This window comes from Pezoporus occidentalis, unplaced genomic scaffold, assembly GCF_034315485.1.
Source record: "Pezoporus occidentalis ecotype Australia unplaced genomic scaffold, CSIRO_AGI_Poc_V1 ctg125, whole genome shotgun sequence".
NCBI classification, from domain to species: Eukaryota; Metazoa; Chordata; class Aves; order Psittaciformes; family Psittacidae; genus Pezoporus; species Pezoporus occidentalis.
Window position 1 is genome coordinate 1,690,145 of NW_026913049.1, and position 19,638 is coordinate 1,709,782.

General features: G+C 37.0%; 1 protein-coding gene across 2 annotated transcripts in view; it reads left to right on the forward strand.

The window, feature by feature from the left end:
- The window catches only part of ARHGAP42 (Rho GTPase activating protein 42), a 153,654-nt gene that overhangs the window by 55,471 nt on the left and 78,545 nt on the right, over positions 1-19,638 (forward strand). For both annotated transcript variants that reach the window (XM_062607757.1, XM_062607756.1), the window contains exon 3: positions 1,627-1,688. In XM_062607757.1, coding sequence (XP_062463741.1) covers positions 1,627-1,688 — 62 coding nt within the window. The remainder of the gene's footprint in view (positions 1-1,626; positions 1,689-19,638) is intronic.

Below are 19,638 nucleotides of genomic sequence, written 5' to 3' on the forward strand. Positions count from 1 at the left end.
ATTCTGATTCTAAAATGCTCAAGACCCAGTTGGGTGGACATTTAACTTACCAGGTGTATTTGGACTAAACAAAAACTCATGAGTAATGAGGAAAAAAGAATTTGTCGACAAAGAATGATTTACAGCTCAAGATATGCAGGTCTAGAATTACAGTTGGAAAACATGGAAGTTGGAGCAAACAGTGAAGTGCTTTTCAGCTGTAAAAGTTAAAAGAGAGCAAGAAGAATGCAAGGGTGACTTCTGCAAGGTCCAGGTGGGATAAAGGGTAAAAAAGATTTGAGTATCGTCCAAAAGTAAAGTAGCAATTCATGAATGCAGATGAGGCACTTAAGGCAAGCCGGATACTGGTTCCCTCTTACAAGGTATTGAAACATAGCAGATCTTCTAGAAAATGTGCTTATTCTGTTAAAAATTTCCAGGAAGTTGGGAAAAGATGAAGCCATATTATTGGAGACTGTCACATTCTGGAAAAACACTGAAGAATATGGAAAAATAGCCAGGAGGACAAGAGTTCTGTTAACATGCCCTCAGCAGTGTATGCTGTTTAACTGGGGAGACTTTTCTAAGCCTGTTCTTTTGAGAAATTCTGCAAGTTGTGTTTCCTTGAGGGTTTTTTTCCTCTTGCTAAGATAATTTAGATTGCATCAAGTTTGTTGTGAGAAGCTGTAGGATTTATGAATCTGCATTTTGAGGTGAGAGCTTTAAACCATGAAATTCAGCATCCTGACACTGGCAGCAATTGCTGCTAGATGCATCAGAAGAAAGTGAAAAAAGATACTTAGCTGTCTTCTCATGACTCTTCTTTGGCATTTTTGATTGTGGAACTGTTATGCCGAATTCTGAATAACCCATATGCCCTTGAGAAAGTAATATAAACGGGAAGATAGATTTTTCTAGAGAGATTTGCACCACTTGCTTACATGAGAATGAAGCCTTAATAGTTTTTTAATGTTTTCCCCTTTCTTGCCCTCTTTTATGGGTTAATACTTTTATTATGTTTCACTTGACATTTGCTATAGCCTTTTGACGTATATTTGAAGGCAGTTTTGAGCAAAGACTCTCACAGTTGTAACAGAATTCAAAGCTTGCTAATAAATCAGTTGTCTGTTACCTGAGAGTTTGTCCTTGTAAAACTTAAAGCCAAAGAGCTGCTGAACCTAAACACTTGGCATAAGTAACACATTTCTTCTACAGTGTTGACTTTCAAATTTTTACCTGAATACTTTGCATAGTTCTTGAAAATATTTGTTGCACTTTAATAGGAATAACTCAGTATTTTCTTTTCGGTTTCCTTCTGCTCCTACTGCTAAAGTAAATTTTGCTGCTGATTGTTGAGTTCTTTGTTTTGAGACTGATCTTTGCACATTTGTGGAAAATCAGTTTGCCGTGTTCTGATTAAAAATTTGTTTCTAAAATACACATGACTCTCAACATTCAGGTTCTTTTCCTTTGTCTTTTATATGCTCTTGACCTGCTGCTTGCTTCAGTCTGGGCCTCATTTAATGAATACTCATTTTAGTGAAGTACTATATAAGAACAGTATCTTATCAGTACAGCTTAAATCCAGATAACGGTCTCCTCTGGTCTCAAAATATGTTTCTGACCAGTTTTTTGTTTTCTTTTCAGCCCAGTCACTGAAAGAGTTTGCTCGGCTTCTGATTGCTGTTGAAGAGGAGAGGAGACGACTGGTAAGTTTGCTTGCAATATTATGTTTCATTGGGCCTCTTTTTGTATAAAATAGCACATTTTATTCCTCCTGAAGTGCTTTTTTTTTTTTTTCCTATTTGTGTAGTAGGTGTTAAGTGTTTCATAAGAATCACTTGGAATTCTGCAAAGGCAGAAACGTGCTACCACAGACTGCGGCAATTTTTAATGAGGTTTTCAGCCAAATGGTTATTGCATTGATTTAAAAACTGCTTCTTCACTCCCCATCCCAAAATAACATTTGAGTGCTGCTGTACCTTTCCTTTCACCCATCATGGCCTGTTAGTCACAAGACACAGCAATAAAGTAAACCATAAACAAAGAGCTTGCAGTGGAAATGTCCATGTTTTTATTTAATGAAATACTCTTATTAGTGTCATTCAGTGAATGTATCCTAGAAATCTGAGAATATGATAAACAAGTGGTAACAGAAAGCATATTCATCACCCCTGAGAAATCTTGCAGAATACATTATAGATCAGACTTGTCAGATTTGTTCTTTATTATGGTATTACTCCCTTTGTTTCCATAAGGATGAATCTACAGGTGCAGCTTTGTTAACAAAATTATACGTGTATTCTTACACAGGTATTTTTAAAAAAATCTACATAAGCAATGAAACTAGTTTACTTTTTTCTTCCTTGGAATTCAATAATGAATGAAGAAGTTGAGGGAAGGATTAACCTTGGGAGGGGGATTTTTAAAAGTTGTGAAAGTTTAACTAGCTCTAATCCATCCAGTAATGACTGTATCTGTCCTGGATTTCCTTCATCTTATGGGTGCTTAGGGAGCTGAGGGGAAGGATTTTCTGACTCAGATTGAAGCAAACATTAATCCAGGAAGAGGCTGGTATGTGAAGTTCTCTTATTCCTAGGAGTAAATAACCATGGAATTGGTCTCCCTCTATTTCTATTTACGTATTTAATGTGGTAACTTCATAAATATTTATATGGTGCAGTTGCATAGTTAATATCACCTAAACCTATAAAAGTGAAAATCTTTTTGCTTCCTGCTAAACACTTTTTCCTGGTAGGTGGAGTGAGGTGACTGTTCAGTACCACCTTAAAGATGTTTAGTAGACAACTTAGTAATTACTTAGTTAAACAAGGTTTCAAACTAATAGCTTTCCAGTTTAGGTTAAAGGTTATTGTGAGCTAACTATTAGAAAAAGGAAAAACAATGGATAGGTGAATGTTTTATTTTTCAAACTGGTTAATCTGTCATAATATGTATGTGTAATTTCCTTTTCGTTTTTTTTTTTCCTCAGAGGAGTCATTCCCTTTTTTTACTCTTAGAAGTTTCTGGTCTCTCTGGTTTATAATTTGATCTTCCCATGTGACATTTTTACTTTGTATGTTGTAGGAAGGCCATTAGAGTAAAAGGGGGAAACCCCATGAATCTTACTAAGTGAAAAAAGACCATTCTCACTGTCCAGTGGTGAGTCCATCTTGGAGCCAGCTGGATCTGGCTCCAGCAGACACCGGGAAACTTCTAGCAGCTTCTCACAGAAGCCACTTCTGTAACCCCGTTACCAAAATCTTGCCAAGCAAAACCAATACACTGAGCTGTTGGATCCTAATGCAGGGTCAGAGTCTTGGGTGAGATTTCAGTCTCATGGAAAAATATTTTATGTATTATGTTAAGTTCAGCAGAATGCAACCATCAAATCATCATAAACAAAGTGGCAGATAGTATTCATGTGTGGCAAAGCCGCTCTTGATGGAAAGTTTTTTGCATCCAGCTTTTTACTAAGTTTGAAATAATTCCAGTCTGTTTACTCTTCAGGTTGAATGCTCATGCTGAGAGAATTGAGGACACACAGTTATCATAATAGTAACTTCTGAATAAGAAAAAATCAGCTAACTTAAGAATTTTGTGCTTTTGAAAAGTTTGATTTGCCTGTTGGTGGAATTTATTTAATTATTATTGGAATTAAGCTATTAAATATCACTTTTGTCAAAGATGCTTGGGTTTTGTTCTCCAGTTCTCTTACTGCAGTTTTCTGTGTGCCATTGTAGAAACCAGAGGTCTTTTTGAGGATCAGTATGCCACGCTATGTGCTGAACAGATTGCTAGTAATAAGAGTTTTCTGCTTGACAAACTCGTGATTTAACTGTGAAATCTTCAAAAGTTTTTTTGCTCATTTCTGAGGGAGTATGAAGCATTCTGCATACACTTTGATTTCTCTGCCGGCAGCACATTAAGCCAACCAGTTTATAGATTAGTGATGATTTTAGGAAAAGTTCTGAGCTGATAGGGAAGCTTGAGATGGGGCATTCAGGTCTTTAAGAATTTTATTTCTTTTGCTTCTGCATAAAAAGAGAACATTTGGAAAAGGTGTTGGTGTTTTGGCTTTGGTTTGGTTTGTTGTTTTGGTTGTTTGGTTTGTTTTGTTTTTTAATTCTTTTTGACATTTTGTGGAAGGCTTGGAGAAAAATACCTAGTTGAGACTGCTTATGGATAGGCTTCATCATACCATTTACAACTTACTTTTAATTCTTGAAGTGTGTAACAGTAAAAGGCAGTATTGTATCAGCCCATACTGTATTGAATGGCAGATGTTAATTTTAGTTACCAGCTAATGGTCTTATTTCCCTGCCTTGTTTTTTCTATTACTAATTTATGAACTTGTGTAGAAGTGTATGAATGAAATTTTAATGTGGAAAGTAAAGTATATATTAATATCACCAATTTATTTCTCATCTGATGCTTATTAAATTCTTCATAATTACCATTATTGTTTTGATGAACACAGAAATTGTTAGAGTGCTTGCCCACTGAATGCATAAATTATTTCTTTCCAAGGAAATAGTTTGAGAAGTGCTTAGCAAGTCTTCTGTTCTTGCATGAGGAATCAGAAGGAGCTCAGTTTTGTTTTCTTTAGAAGCAGCTAATGAAACAAGATGTTATGAACAGTATTACTGGAAAAAACACTGCAGTATAAGGTTAAATAGAACCGGGTTTCACATAAATGTTCTGTTGTCTAAAGCTTTGCAGCCATTATTATTGGCATCAGTAATAATATGGTGATTAATGTAAGTCAGTTTCTTTTATCCTGTCTTTTATTTCCTGATGCTAAAAAAATTTCTAGAAAAAATGAAGTCTGTGCACCAAACATTTACCCTTAAAATGCAAATAAAGGAGAAACATAAGACATAAGACATCTTTTTTATGATATACAGCCTCATGTTTGATATCTGTCATTTCATGGTGTTGGTAATTTGATGATGCTGTTGGTAAATGGTGCATTAAAGTGACTGAACTAAGCAGCTCTGATTTTTGGGTTTACAAGTAGCACAAACAGGATAAAAAGTCAGTTCATCCCCAGTGCCCTTCCAATGACTTTCAGGAACAAGCCACCAGGGAATGAAAAATAATGACCTCTATTTCTCGGTGATTATTAGGGAACAATAGAGATGCTATAATTTAATTTCATGTGAATATTTGGATCTATATCAAGGGAACTTACTTGAAAATATTTCCTTCCCTTCTTGCTGAATTGACATTGTTTCTGTTAAACCAGTGATATGCTTTTTTATTTAGAGATTCATGCATTATTTATGTTTCCTATTCATTTGATATCGTTAGTAACCTTCATAACAAACAGAAATGTGCTGGGAGTGATATAAAACACTAATTCCTTTTCCTTTCATAGGATTATGCTGTGTTGACGTAAGAATAGATGAATTGGTTCATGCTGCTGGTTTCCTCTTCCTTGAGATTCCCTATCAATTTGAAGCACTGAATGTGTTGTTTTGAGTGTACCTCCCTGATTAGTTTGAATGTTTACTAAATTCCAAACTGAATCAGGTGTCTTGACTCTTACATTCCTTGCTACTTACCCAAGTTTTTATGAGTTGCTGGCAAGTGATAAATGGTCTTAGGGCTTTTCTGTCTGGCATTGTCAGTCAGTGACATGTGTTTGGTTGCTTTGAATTCCTGATCAATATTAAATACTTTATATGATGGTACAAAACTTCTGAAGTGAATAGTTGTGTACTATGCTCAATGAATATTTTTCTTTTTAACATCTGTCCCTTTATATCTCATGATCTTCATGCTTCAGAGAGTATCTCATTGTTGTGGACTTCTTTTGTATTAGCTGGATGTTCTCTTTGTGATTTTTGTATTTGCCCTCACATAAGGGGTCTGATGCTATCTGCTTCCAGGGATAGCATCAAAATATTCAAGTTTCAAAAGCTGCACTTGAAGAAAAATAAATGAACTGTTAAAGCCAGCTATCCATGGAATGGTACATAAAATCAGATACCGAAGGACACAGCATGTTGTTGAGTAGAATTAACCTTTTCCCTATAATGTGAAGTGGGTTACAGATTCCATCTGAAGAATAAGCAGACTTTTATCCACAGGTGCTGCTTATTACTCGGTGTATAGAGGGGAGATATTATGAAGTCATTTACATTAGCACCCTCAAACTGCAGAGCTTGCAGATGGCATTTTGTTTCACGTAGGCTTTCTCTTAAAATGGCAAAAAAGTAATGTATAATGGTGGGTTTATATACTTGGTAACTGTTTTTGGTGCTTTTCACCTCTCATACCAGTTTTTTGCACTTAAATGAATCTGTTTGGTAGGAATCTGCCTGCCAGGAGACTCTGAAAGTATATTACTACAAGTGAGAGAGCACCACCACAAATAAGAGGGTTTCTTCTCTTTGTGATTAGGGTCAGCTTTTCATCGTTTTTTTTTTTGTTTTTGTTGGTTTAAATTAATTTAAAAGCACCTTAAAGTTGTTTTGGGGGTGTTGGGGTTTTTTTTCTTTACACTTAAGATGATATGCACATATCCTTCAGACCAATTAAGGAAGCGTGTATTGTATTGTTTAACTTCTTTGAAAAGACTTCCTGATTTTTTGCATCAAACTAATAATTTGGAAATACCTATTTGCTAAGTAAATGAGGTTTCTGTTGAACAAGGAACAGTCTTTAGTCAATGGAATTCCGAAAACTAAGAAAATACTGAGTTGCCCAGAGAGGTGGTAGATGTGCCATCCTTGGAGATACTCGGGGCCAGGCTGGATGTGGTTCTTGGCAACCTGATGTAGAACGTGTCCCTGCTCATTGCAGGTGGGTTGGACTAGATGACCTTTAAAGGTCCCTTCCAACCCAAACTGTTCTATGATTCTAGCGTATGTTTGTTTTTTAGACTGTCAGCTTAATGTCTACTGGCAGTCAAGCTAAATTTTAGAAATAATTGGGAAAATTATGGAAAATAAATCATCTGCCTTTTTGGTGAACCCCCCTTTTGAATACTTTATGCATTTCTGGTCTGAAAGCATTATGTTGACTAGAAAAGATACAGAGATGGGCAACAGGGAAGGCTAGACACCTGAAAGTTCAGGATGAGAAGAGGCTGCCTTCAAGGAGGACTCTTTAAGTAGCTTTACTTCCAATAAATTCAGTCAGTGTTATTTGGGGGCCTGGGATTCATTAATTGCAATGACATATTGCAACACCCTTTAAAATTTTTGGCAGATCAGACCTACTAGTCCTCAACAGCAGGCTAACACTTCAGCCCTTGAAATGAGATACTTCTTTCGTTGTTTCTCTTTTTCCCTTATACAGTTGTCAGTCCTTCTTCCTTCAGAACTAACCAGAAAAAACATCTTAAGTTTTGCTTCAGATAGAACTAAACATTTCTGTCACTCTTCTGGTCCATTTCCTGATCTGAGTCATTTGCAAATACCGTGAGAAATGAGTGAAAAGGACAAAAGAAAAAACACCTCATCCTTTGTTCTCCTGTTATTGAGTGCATCACTAGGGAATTTATTCTGTATGCAGGACAGAGGTATCAATGACAGATCTGTACATCCCCACCAGAAAATTTTTTTTCATACCTCAGAGTCGCCAGGAAAGGTGTGCTGAGTAGGGCAGTGCATCAGCAGCGATCCTCTTTTGTCTTAGAAGGTAAGAGAAGTAGGGATCTAAAGGACCTGTTTGGTAAAACATCTACTTCAAAATGCTTAAAAGGGTAGTTGCTTTTCTAGAAGAAAACCAAATCTGCAACACTGGAGGAAAGCTGTGTCTGAGTGCAGAGATTGGTTGTTGCTGTTTCATCCCTTTTCATCCTTGTTCCTGGAAATCTTTGAACAAGCCATGGATGCGTCTCAGTGTTGGAGAACTTAGCAGAGTATGTTCAGCCTCACTGTCTTCCTGCTTCCTTTTCATCCTCCTGGAATTTGTCTCAGATCCCAAACTGTGAAAAGAGTAAGTTTTGTCTATGCAAGTGAAATTTGCATTAACAGATAGCTGCATGTTCACTAGTCATCTACGTTTCTCCAGTTTGGACTCGCATTGTGGAGTCTGCGAAGAGAGATTGGAACTGTTCTCAGATACTGTCAAGCATAAGTAGATGCTCGAAATGTAATTTACTGGCAATGTATGCATATATTTCTCTTCAGGACATGTAAATTTTACCTTCTTCATGGTTAATTTGGGTGAATCTTCAGTTTTTGTGGAAGATGCTAATTTATTTATTTCAATTTATAGAACAGTTTTGCTTATTTTTCCATTTGTCTCTTCTGGAGAAAAATAAGTTTTTATTACCTTACATAACATAGTATAAATTCTCATTTTTGGGATATGTAATACTATTTTGTGCAGGCTTTTGCCTATTGCCCTTGGAAGTCATTGCAGAAGAGAGAGAATGTAGTCTGCAGCAGTATAAGATCTTCTGCTCTGGAATGGTTGGAGGAATTGTGCTACAGAAAATTTCAGCTAATAAATGTTTTTCAGAACCAGATTTGTGCCCCATCTATTGTCAGTGTAAAAACTGGGAGGTAGTTTGGTGTCCTGGGTTCAGCAGTAGCAGTCATGTTTTTTCCTTTGTGGTAGCTGGTGCAGTGCTGTGTTTAAACCACGACATTCGGGAAGTTCAGCGGCACCTAGAAGAATGGTTTTGTATTCATATTAATTGTGTATTTGTAGAGTATTTCTTGGACCCTCTAAGAAAATACCTGGTCTTCCCTGTTGTGTTGGTACAAGTGTTTGTGTGACTGTGTAGTGAATATAATTGGAGAAGTGATACAGCTGGAAAAACAATTCCTTTGGCCCTGACTTTCTGTCAGCCCCTTCCCGTCATTTCAGTACACCAAAGGAAAATGATGACCTTCTGGGACAGAATTACTATCAAGAAGATAGTAATTTCTTTGATATAATTGCTGTCAAAAAGATATTAGAGCTATGCCTGTAGATGTTATCTGTGACCCCTAGTAACTGATAAATGAAATAAAGAAGTGATAGGCATATTCTCTCAGGCAGGCTTCCTAGAGAGCATATCTGCAACGTGATCCTTTGGTGTGTTCCTGTTGAGGGAGAACTCGCAATGCAGCTTTCCCTCTTGCTGTGTCTTGCACTAGAAGGAATCCTGTTTGCTATCTTTCCCTGCACCACTCGAGTACAAAAATATACGTGTTCAGGGAATGTTTCTTAGCATTTGTGCTCAATTAAAAAAAACAAAACAGAGTAATAAAAGTAAACAGCTCACGTTCTGTTATCATTAGTGTAGTTTAACATCCAACATCTGTATGTAGGCATGGACATTCCTGAACTTTCCCTAAATAAAAAACATGTACTAGGCCAATTTGGAGATAAAATTATGGATTATCTCAGTACAGAGTATTAGCTGGCTTTTCCAGATGACACTGCATCAGCTTCCATAACTTTCTCAGATAGTAATGTCTAAGAATGCATATGAAGCTCTTAGTGTTACTTTTACCCTGGATACATTCCTAACTTGTTTAAAGTATAGTTCTAATTTCTCTAATAATTTTAATTCTTTAAAACCATTTGTTTCATTGTTATTGTGGAAATGAAGAAAAAACCTGAAGTCATCCATATCATCTTATAATTGTAATCATTTATTTACAATATTTAAAAGATCAAAGTGTTCTCACTAGAAACTAGTTCAGCTCATATATCTCACATCACGTGTGTCAATACCTGTTGACATCTGAGATGAAAATGTATGTCCCTGTTTTCTTTAACATTGCACAAAGTACCTGTAGAATCATTTTGATATGACAGAATAATGCCATTAATACAGAATATATTCAGAGGTTTATGATGATGAAGTCAACAGAGAACCTACTGTTCATATTTTGCACTGTCTTTCTTAGCAGCTTTCTCTTTTCTTTGTGCTTTTTCTTTTTCCTTGAAAATGTGAATTGTTTCCTGTTGATATGAATGTCTGCAGTGAAGAACTGTAGCATATGCAAGGTCTTTTGCACCCTGTGCTGCTCAGCTTGGTGCCAGATAATTCTGTTGCCTTGTAAATGTACCAGTTGAGGAAGAAAGCAGTCTGACTATTTTTAGAGACTATCTTTGCTATTTTCCAAGATAGCTATCATAGAACAGAATTGTGACATAGTTATTTTCTTGTAGTAAACATTTTTAGTCAGAAGTGTGAAAGTGTAGGTCTGTCACACTGATCCCAGCTGTTTATGTAGGCTGGTTAGCTGGCATCAAACAGGGACCACTTGTCTGTGGTGATGGGGCCAAGAGACTGTGTGTAGGACCTGGGACAATTATTAAGAGGAAAGGAAAGGGGAGTGGAGATAAAGGGCTTCACTAGCTCTAGCTTCTTGTTTACAATACTTCTTAACATTCAGGTACCTATAAAATCTTATATAAACAGTATACAAAGTCTTACTAAGAAGGATTTCAGAATTAGTGTCCTTGTAGGGTTTGCTTTTCAGCTTTCTGCAGAGAATGGAAATGAAGAAAATCCACTGATCCAAAATGAAGAAAATACAGTGTGTGTTGCAGGAGTACTACAGTGCAGATTAATATAATTGATTCAGTGAACTATTACAGTTTCTCCTGCTTTATGTATGTTTGGGATGCTTGTATTTGCATTTACCTCTGTATGGATACCTGACAAGGAAGGTGCTAGGATGCTTGCTCCATATTACAGTATAAAATGATTACAGGGAGTCTTTAATCTTTGGTCTATGAAGTATTTTAATAAAAGATCTAACAGCTTGCTGTAAACAGTCCCATGATTTTTATAGTGTCCTGGAGAGCTGGCTTGGTGCCTTAGTAACATTCCTTGCAGTCCTTAATTGACTAATCAGCAGTGGGTGCAGTAAGAATAGGAAGTGGTTGGTGAAAACCAGTCAGTAAAACAATAACACGTGGCCAAGTCTCTGAAAATTTTGCTTTACTTTGCATCACTTTTTAGTTAGGAATTCACAAACTGGGGTTCCTTGCAATTCCCCAATTTTGAAGAATCTCACCAAGAGATAGAGAGGTGAAATCCTCCCTTCAGTAATAGTGCGAAACAATGGGTTAGTTGGAAGGCCGCTTGGTACTTCATTTTATAAATCTAATTTGTTCTTGATTTCATATACTCACTCCATGTTCCCTGTATTTCAATGCATGTGATGTTTCATTACAGGACAGTAACTTCCCACAGTGTTTTGAGGCATTCATTGAGTAGCATTCTGGAAGTGTTTATTTTAATGATGTTTTGGTCTTCACAGAAATGCAGGTAGTTGCCATTTCATCTTGTAGGCGCTTTGGCTTTCCACACAGTCACTTAACCAAGTGTCTTCACAGAAAAAGAGAAGGATGTTTGCACTTCTGAATGACTGTTTTGAAGGAACATGAGTTTTGCTGGATCAACCAACTTTACAGCCTTGAAATTCTATGCATTTATTCTGTGACTGCAGGGGGAGGGAATGGAGTTGCTGGTAGCAGTGGGTATGTTCAGTGCCCATTACTAGCCTGTAATAATGTCAGACCATGCTGCTACCTGACAACTTTCTTATTTTTTTTTAATGGATTCTGAATTTATCTGCACTTCTCCCAGTAGTATGAGGAAAAGTACTTCATTCCTACAGTTTATTTTTGATTTTTTCTTCATTTAGTCTGATCTCCAGAATAGCTTGAAACCCTTACGTTTGTTGTTCTTATCCAGTGTCTTGGGCAATGTGATTAAAAACAGATAACAACACAAGCACTTTATGTACCGAAGGGTAAGAAGGAACAAAGATGCCTTTGTTTAAAACAAACAACACCACCCAAAAGAATCCCCACCTTTTCAGAAGAAACCAAGGTATTTTTCCTTAGGGAACCTGTGTAATCTGCATGGGCCATAGCTGTGCTACACACAGAGATGTTTTATTTCCAGTGTTCTCATTAGGATGTTATCTTAAGGTCTGCAGAACACTTAGATTGCTTTTGTTATTCCGTTCAAATGTCCGTAGGAGCTCCAGTTATTGTTACTTTTGCAAACTTTCTTGAATGCATCTTCCTGAGCAAGTGCTTTTACTTTGAACTAAGACTGAAAAAGATTAACAGTTTTGTTTGTTTTTCCTGGCAGCAGTGCCAATTTGCTATGTGCCCACTTCAGAAAACTGGCTAAAAGCAAAGCAAAACAAACAGGTTTTTAGCGGGTATTTTTCAGCAAGGTGGCCACAGATTTTTTTCAGCATCACAACAGAGGGCAAAGGAGGAAGTGAAAAAGAGCGTGAAGAAGCAATGTGAGATCAATGAGCTCTGCTTCAGCTGGCATGACCACTGAAATAAATGCCTGAAAATCTAGCTTTTGGTGAATTATTTGTCGCAGCCCTGCCGTTACAACTAGTTGTGGTCAAGGAAAGAGTGTGGGTTTTTTTTCTGATGGTAAAAGGAAATTACAGCAGAAATCTGGAAGCCGTGTCGTGTAGTCCTGCAGAAGGTTTTGAATGATGGGGCCGTGGAAACTGGTAGCCTTAAAGGTTATTGTAACCACTTCTTTGGATACTTGTCCAGTAAAACACTACCTCTAGAGAAACCATGCTAGACCTTTTTCTCCCCTTAAGCTGGATCTTACACTGTGATGTAAGATCTTACACAAGCTAAATGAGAGCTTTCTAAATTGATTTGTTGTTGGTCAGATTTGCATTAGAACAGAAAAAAGACTAAGAAACTTGTACCTGATACTGCTGCTAGCCCTTTTGCTCTGAATGTCTTGTCATCCTGTGTCCTGCATCCCTTTCTTCATTTTGTGGGCTGTACCCAACAAGCTCGTTTTGAACTTTCACCACTGACAATTGGCAGAACCTCTTAAATCATAATTCTTAAGCATTTGAGGCTCTGTGTGTCAGCTATCAATAAAGCTTTGTATGTATGCAGCTATAAAATTGTATTTCACAGTATGAAATCAATTAATTTTTTCATAACTTCATATATTGTATTTTCATATTGGTTTGTTTATCATTATGCTGAATTTTTAAAGAAGCATCAGAATGTTCTCCTGTGGTTGTAAGGAACCACCCTGAAAGCTACATTGCACTTTCTAATGTACTCTAAATTTTGGTTGGGATGCCAGAGTGCTGTACACAGAATGAGTTAATGCTGTCAATAGTATGGACATACCAAAAGATTTTTCTATGGATCATGTACCTATAAAAGTTCATTTATCTCTGAATAGTTCAGATCTGTGGTTAAGCTACCTTTCTTAAGAAGTATCTTAAATGTTCATACATGTGCTTATGTTTCCTGAAAGGATGCATACATCCACTCTTGGAGTTAACAGTTCCTGGGCATAGTACCACTACAAACAGGTCGGCTGATTTTGGCGTTATGCCTGGACATGTTCATTCATGAAATAGCTGCTAAAACAAAATACAACTTTGAATTATATTCATCTCTTCAAATAGCTGGTTTCCTCAGCACCAGCTTTCTCCTGTTTATTTTTTTTATTTTTAGCCATGATGGCACAAGTTGCCCAAAGAAGCTGTGACTGCACCATCCATGGCAGTGTTCAAGGCCAGGTTGGGTGGGGCTTGGAGCAACCTGGTCTAGTGGGAGGTGGCAGGGGGGTTGGAACTGGATGAGCTTTAAGGTCCTTTCCAACCTAAACCATTCTGTGATTCTGGCAGGTTGTTTTTTCTGGGGGTAGGCTTTGTTGGTCCTAGAGAGATTGCAAATAGTAGATGGCTTGTATCAAGAACCAAACACGGCACATAAGCAAATGTTAAATGGCTGTGCTTTTACACTGACTAATTTACAGAAGCTGTTAGTAATATGTCAAAAGTATTTTTGTAAATTGCATTAAGTAGTTTGTACGTCCATTACAAGCTTTTTCAGTGTTTTAAGCCAAACAAATCGTGATAGCAGAAGTATATTAATACTTCAGTGTTGGTAGCAGTTTAAAGGCAAAAAATAGCTTTCTAAATTTTGTCTCATAGACTCATTACAAGCCCAGATTTTTTTATATGTATATGAAAAAAGACACGTACTACTTATCATTGTATATTAAACATCGACAGAGTTTGAGTAATTATTCAAGTTTGTAAATAGCTAAGCATATGTATAGATAATGCATGTATAACTTATCTGCTTCTGTGTTTGTGTGTTTAATCTCATGCTATTACTTGGGCATTTTCAGAACCTGTTGAGTGTAAAAGCAATGAGCTGATGAAAGAATGAGATCAGGATCTGATACAGCTTCTTTCAGATCGTCTCATTTCCTTTTTTTCTGCATGAGCTCCTGAAAAGAGGGAATTTTAACTTCTCCATTTGTATGTTATCAGCTGAACTTCTGTTACTTAGTGTGGGAAGCATGTATGCTGCTTACATCATCTAGCAGAGAAGAGGCAATCATCTGACAGGAAGAAATTGGAAGAGAGTTTAGGCTGTATGTCAGAAAAACTTCCTCACAATGAGTTACATTGTGAAATACTTTGCCAAGGAAAATAGAAGAGTCTAAGGCACAAACTGTGACTGAGCCAAGTGTTGGGAAAAGTAATGTAGAAAAAGTACTTTGTATTACGCAAAACAAAAGGAACCACTACGTCAGGTACAACCATTTCTGGCAATTCAGAAAATTTGAAACAAAATCCTAGCTCTAGGAAACGTTTCTGCCAGCATCTTGGCCACTTTGTTGGATTATCCATTTGGTTAGTTTTATCCCTCGTTGTTAAACTTCCATTTGGGGGTTTTGTTTCAGTTAAAATTTTGAGGTGTTCTTCTTTTGGATTCAGAAGTTGCTGATGATATCTGGGCATTCAAACTCTTGATCTCTTTTAGAAGTGTGTTGCTAAAGAGCAGCTTGTCTGTCTGCCTCAGTGTTTCCAGCTTCTGTTTAGGAAGAAGGCACCTGCACTCAGGGTTTTGGGGTTTTGTTTTTTGAGGAAAGAATATATGAAGCTAGTTTAGGAATTCTGACAAATGAAGCTTTTTAAAATAAATGCTGTGGTGAGTCTGACAGCTCAGCATCCCTTGAGGGATAGTGTGTGCTAATGAAAAAATATTTGTTTTACTTTTCACAGTAAGTCAGAAAGTTCTTACTTAGATTATTTAAGTGTTTATTTAGTCTTCTATTGATTTCCAGCTTTGCCTTTACATCGTAATGGACCTCACAAGGAGGCAGTCACTCCGCTCTGGAGAGGTTTTGTTGACATTTGTGCAAGGAGGGAAACAGGCCTGGCTGCAAAATTCACAGATCGGGATTTGGAAAGGCAAAGGGACAAAGTAATAAACATACGGAACTGATTTGGGGTGACTCTTAAGTAAGTCTAACAGCCAGAGTGAAAGTGTCTGGGAAGGTTTAAGATAGCGACTTTAAGATGAGGACTTTGCAAAGTAAACTTTGTTGCTTATTTGCTAAGATACCTCTTTAACAGTTACAGAAATTAGCTGATCATGTGTTTCTTTCTGAAAAGAGTATAAAGCCACACAAACTTTCAGATTCCTTCACTTCTTGAAGATTCCCCGCAGTACAAGAAGCTTTGGTTTTGTTGTATTTCCTTTTTCTTCATGGGGAAAAAATACTTTTCTTTCTTACCATTAAAGATACTGTGAATCATAGGTACACTTGGATTCTGATCTATTTTTTCTTAATTAGTTCTTTGCTCCAATTATGCTGTTTCCTGTGTTTATATAGTCATTTCCCCCTTGATAATATGTAATGTAAACATTCAAGCTGAGGATTTATTTTTGTTTGTTAGGAAAGCCATAAAGGGAGGAAAAAACAGAAAAGTTTTCTTCTCCTGGCTATCTGAAATGACATTTTTAAGTTCCCCTTTGCTTTCATTATGATTTGAATTCGCAGGCTAGTCAGAAGACATATGCTGTTTGTACTGATGGTAGTGATAAAAAGATAAATACCAAACTTGCAAGCACACAACTGAACTATTTTTCCTTCATTGTGCTTGTGATTATTTTATCTTTATTGTTTTCACTGCGTTACAATCCATGGAATAAGCCATAAAAAGAAATGGCATCTCCTACCAGATGATTAGCTGCCCACTGTGAACATATCCATAGCTGTTTTATGTCTGCCTTCTAAATGTTTTCAGGGGTTTGCTAAGGGAAAAATTAAAAACAAAAAAACAAACTGTTGTGGGGTTTGTTTGTTGTGGGTTTTTTTTCCTTGTTTTTCTAGAGGTTTTTTGTTTGTTTTTAACACCAGGTAGTTATTTTTCCCTCAGGTGATATAAATAGTGTCCACATAGTATAGGTGGAATCCAGGCAGCAAAGGATTTGTCTAAGGATTTCTCTAGTTCACGGTGTCCGAAGTCCTGCTGTGTCCAGGTTGTCTTCTATCACTCTCCTCTGGATACAGGGTAGTTACTTCCGAACAACACAATTTCTTGACAGAAATTGGTGAAAAACAAGCAAACAAAAAAAGAACAGTAGAAAGAAAAAGGTGAATCTCCTCTAGTTATGAAACCAGCTTCAGTCATCTTTGTGATTTTTTTCATCTATTACTAAAAGCTAAAGGCATTCTTTAACACTCTATAAAATGGTCTCATCTATGTAGAAAATAATTCTGTTGCCACAAATAAGTAGCAAGATTAAAAGACAGGAGAGACTTAAGAGGCAGAGGGGAAATACAGTATGAGTTTCCAGCTCGTATTGCGACAGTAGAGACAAAAAATGCCCTGAGCTCTTGCCCACTGAAGGGAAAACAGGAATATGGAACACAGAGAAATCATAACTTCTTTGAAGTGTGGCCTTATGCAGTGAAGGAGTAAGTGGCATGCATGGTCTTTGTTGTGTGAAAGGACTTTTAGGTGAGAGAAAATGCTAGCTTATCCTGAGAAGAGATAAATGAAAGCACAGGACATACAAATATGGAGCCCCATGTGTGCAGCAGACTTACCCCAGTATATTGTCCTCTAGTGGGCTTTTACAGTCGATGACAAGGGGTAAGTCAGTTGAGTTTTTCCCCTTTCCTTTTTATTTCCTATTAGGTTCTGTTAATCTCTTTAAAACTCCTAAAGGGTTAACGTGTGAATATTTTTCACATAAATGAAAAATATTGAGGGGAAGACCTTAATGTACAGTGCATTCTGCATTAGAATTTTACTTTGCAGTGATCACTGTATGTAATGCCCCCCAGTTATTTTCTTACACGTGCTTTTGTGTGAGGTTTCTAGTGGATCAACACATCTTAGAGCCTGACTATAAATATATTTTACTTTCCTATAGGCCAAGAACTGGTTTCAAGTGGTCTCTTCCTCTGTGAATGAAATGTAACAATATTGGAGTCCATCCTCCCCATCAATCAGAAACAGATTTATATATCTTGCCCTTCAGGTTCCTAACTCTCTGTAGCTGAGCTGAAGGAGTGATCACAAGTACCTGTGTAGGCACTCCCCAGGCATGTTTGGTATTTTTATAATGAGTTCACACATCCTAGGTTCAGTATTATTTTTGAATGTTAGGTATCTTGAGTTCTGCCTTTCGCCTTCAGAACACAGTAGTAGCTATGTTAATTACGAGAAGAGTGGTCCATGTGAACCCTCCAGCTGTTAAAAATTACAGACTCATGAAGACAGGTTTGGAGCTTGTCCTGTTTAAAACTCAGTTCTTAGAACTGTGCTGTAATGAAAATTTCCTATAGTGGATCTAGGCACCCTGTTGTAGATGCATAGCTGTGTCCTGAGAATGTAAGTTAAAGATGGCTTAATAAAAGTAGTGTTACAGAAACTTAGTTTACAACCCTGTTGATCCATAAGTTGCTTGAAGTAGATAACATTCTTCGATTTTGGATTGGATCAATGGTGCTGTCAGTTGTAAAACATAAATATTGTATGGTGTCACATGAATATTTTATGGCACTTGATTACAAGCAGTGAGATTTCTTAACAACCCTGAATAATTCATAGATGCTTTCTTGCCCATAACCACTACACTCAAGAATCATCAACATGATAATTTTTTCTCAGAAGCTGATGGGAAGCAGGTAAAAAAGGTTTGAGCATTAATACTTGTTGCATGATTCTGTCAGCCTTTGCATAGCATTTCCCAGAGCACCTTACAGAGCCTGCCTAGGAGCTGGGAAGGTCTGAATAGCCACTGTGAACTCGACAATTGGTACAGAAGGCTGATACCCAAAACTTGTGTGTCAGTGCATGGGTTCTACAAGTTTACTCCTCTGTTGCTAAGAGCCCAGGAGCAGCAGCTGACACCAGTGGTAGGACTGGCAGGCTGGGGTTGGCTTGCACAGACACTGTTAGTAATTCAACAAAGTGCTTTTCCTTGCCTGTACGCCAGCAATGCAAAGTTCAAGCAGCACTTCCACCCTCCAAACTTTTATTGCTAATGAGGGCCCTTTATTCAAATCCATTTCCTGGCAAGGCACACTGTGAGAGGAATGAAGTCAACTTTGTTAGAAGTTACTGTGGGAGGGCAGCAACAGCACTGTTAAAACCTATGTCTGGACAATTCCCTTGCTACCATTTGTTGCATCCTAATTGCCCCCTGAAGCCTAATTAATGACATGCTAGTGTTTACATCTTCATTCCGTAACTGTAATAGTTTGACATTTGGAACAGAGACTTGACACATGAGAAGAGGTGTGCAGTTTTTTTTAATTGTTATTTTTTTCAGGCAAAAATAAATGAAGTTGTAGGGAAGAAGTTAAATTTTAAAATTTGTCATTTAAGAATAATATTAATTTTTAATTTTCCCCCACCACTTCAACTGCATTATAAAGCAAAACCTATCTAAATCTGTTTGGACCCCTTGTGTACATAGATGTTTCTTTTGGGGAGTATCTTAACATTGTAACAAATACGGGACTCCTTTGCCTGTTTGTATGCTGTCAGTGGGAGAGGAGAGAGAAGTGTTCACTCTGCAAACACTTTCGGGTCTACGATCTGATTTCCTTGAGTTTAACACACATAACTAGTGTGTGTTTATGGTCATAAAACTAGCCATGGCCTTTAAAAATTCAGCTGAATTTCGTTGTCTTGATACCAACCTCTAGCGATGAGTTTCTTGAGACTATTAAATATTACTAGAAAATCTTATTTTTATTTCTTAGAATCCTTATCAGCTGCTGTTTTTCATTCCTCCATTTCCTTATCTTGTAAAGTGTATTGTGTTGCCTTTCTTGAAGTCTATTTTCACTTTTATCAGTATTATTTATAGATGATAATAACTATAGTTTTTCATGTAGTCTCTTAAAAGATGTTTTAAATGTACATTTTTGGTATAATAATCTTATGAAAGAGTGAGTATATTTTAAAAGTCTGTAGTAAAAACTTTAAGACACTTTTAAAGGTTAACACCACATGGCTTTCCTGTTGTAATCTGGGTTCATGAGATGCTATTGAATATGGTAGCTGGAAAAGATACTGTTTGACCTTTCTTGGGTCAGATATTTGAGGCATTTTAACCTGTCTCGTCATTAACTCTCTAAAAAGAAAAATCTAACAGTCTTTTGAGATCTGCAGAAAAATAAAGAATTATGAGAAAATAAGAGACTATCTGACTTCATACATGCATACATACATTTAGACATTATGGAACACGACTTTTTTCAGTAATCCATTTTCTTAAGGCTTTGTTCTGTGAACCTGGAAGATGTACAGCAGAATTAATGTACAGGTGTTTGTAGCAATTTCACTTCAGCAGTTCAGAATGCTTGAAAGGCGTGCAGTGTTCCTCTGAGAACAAATCTACTCTCTATACGCA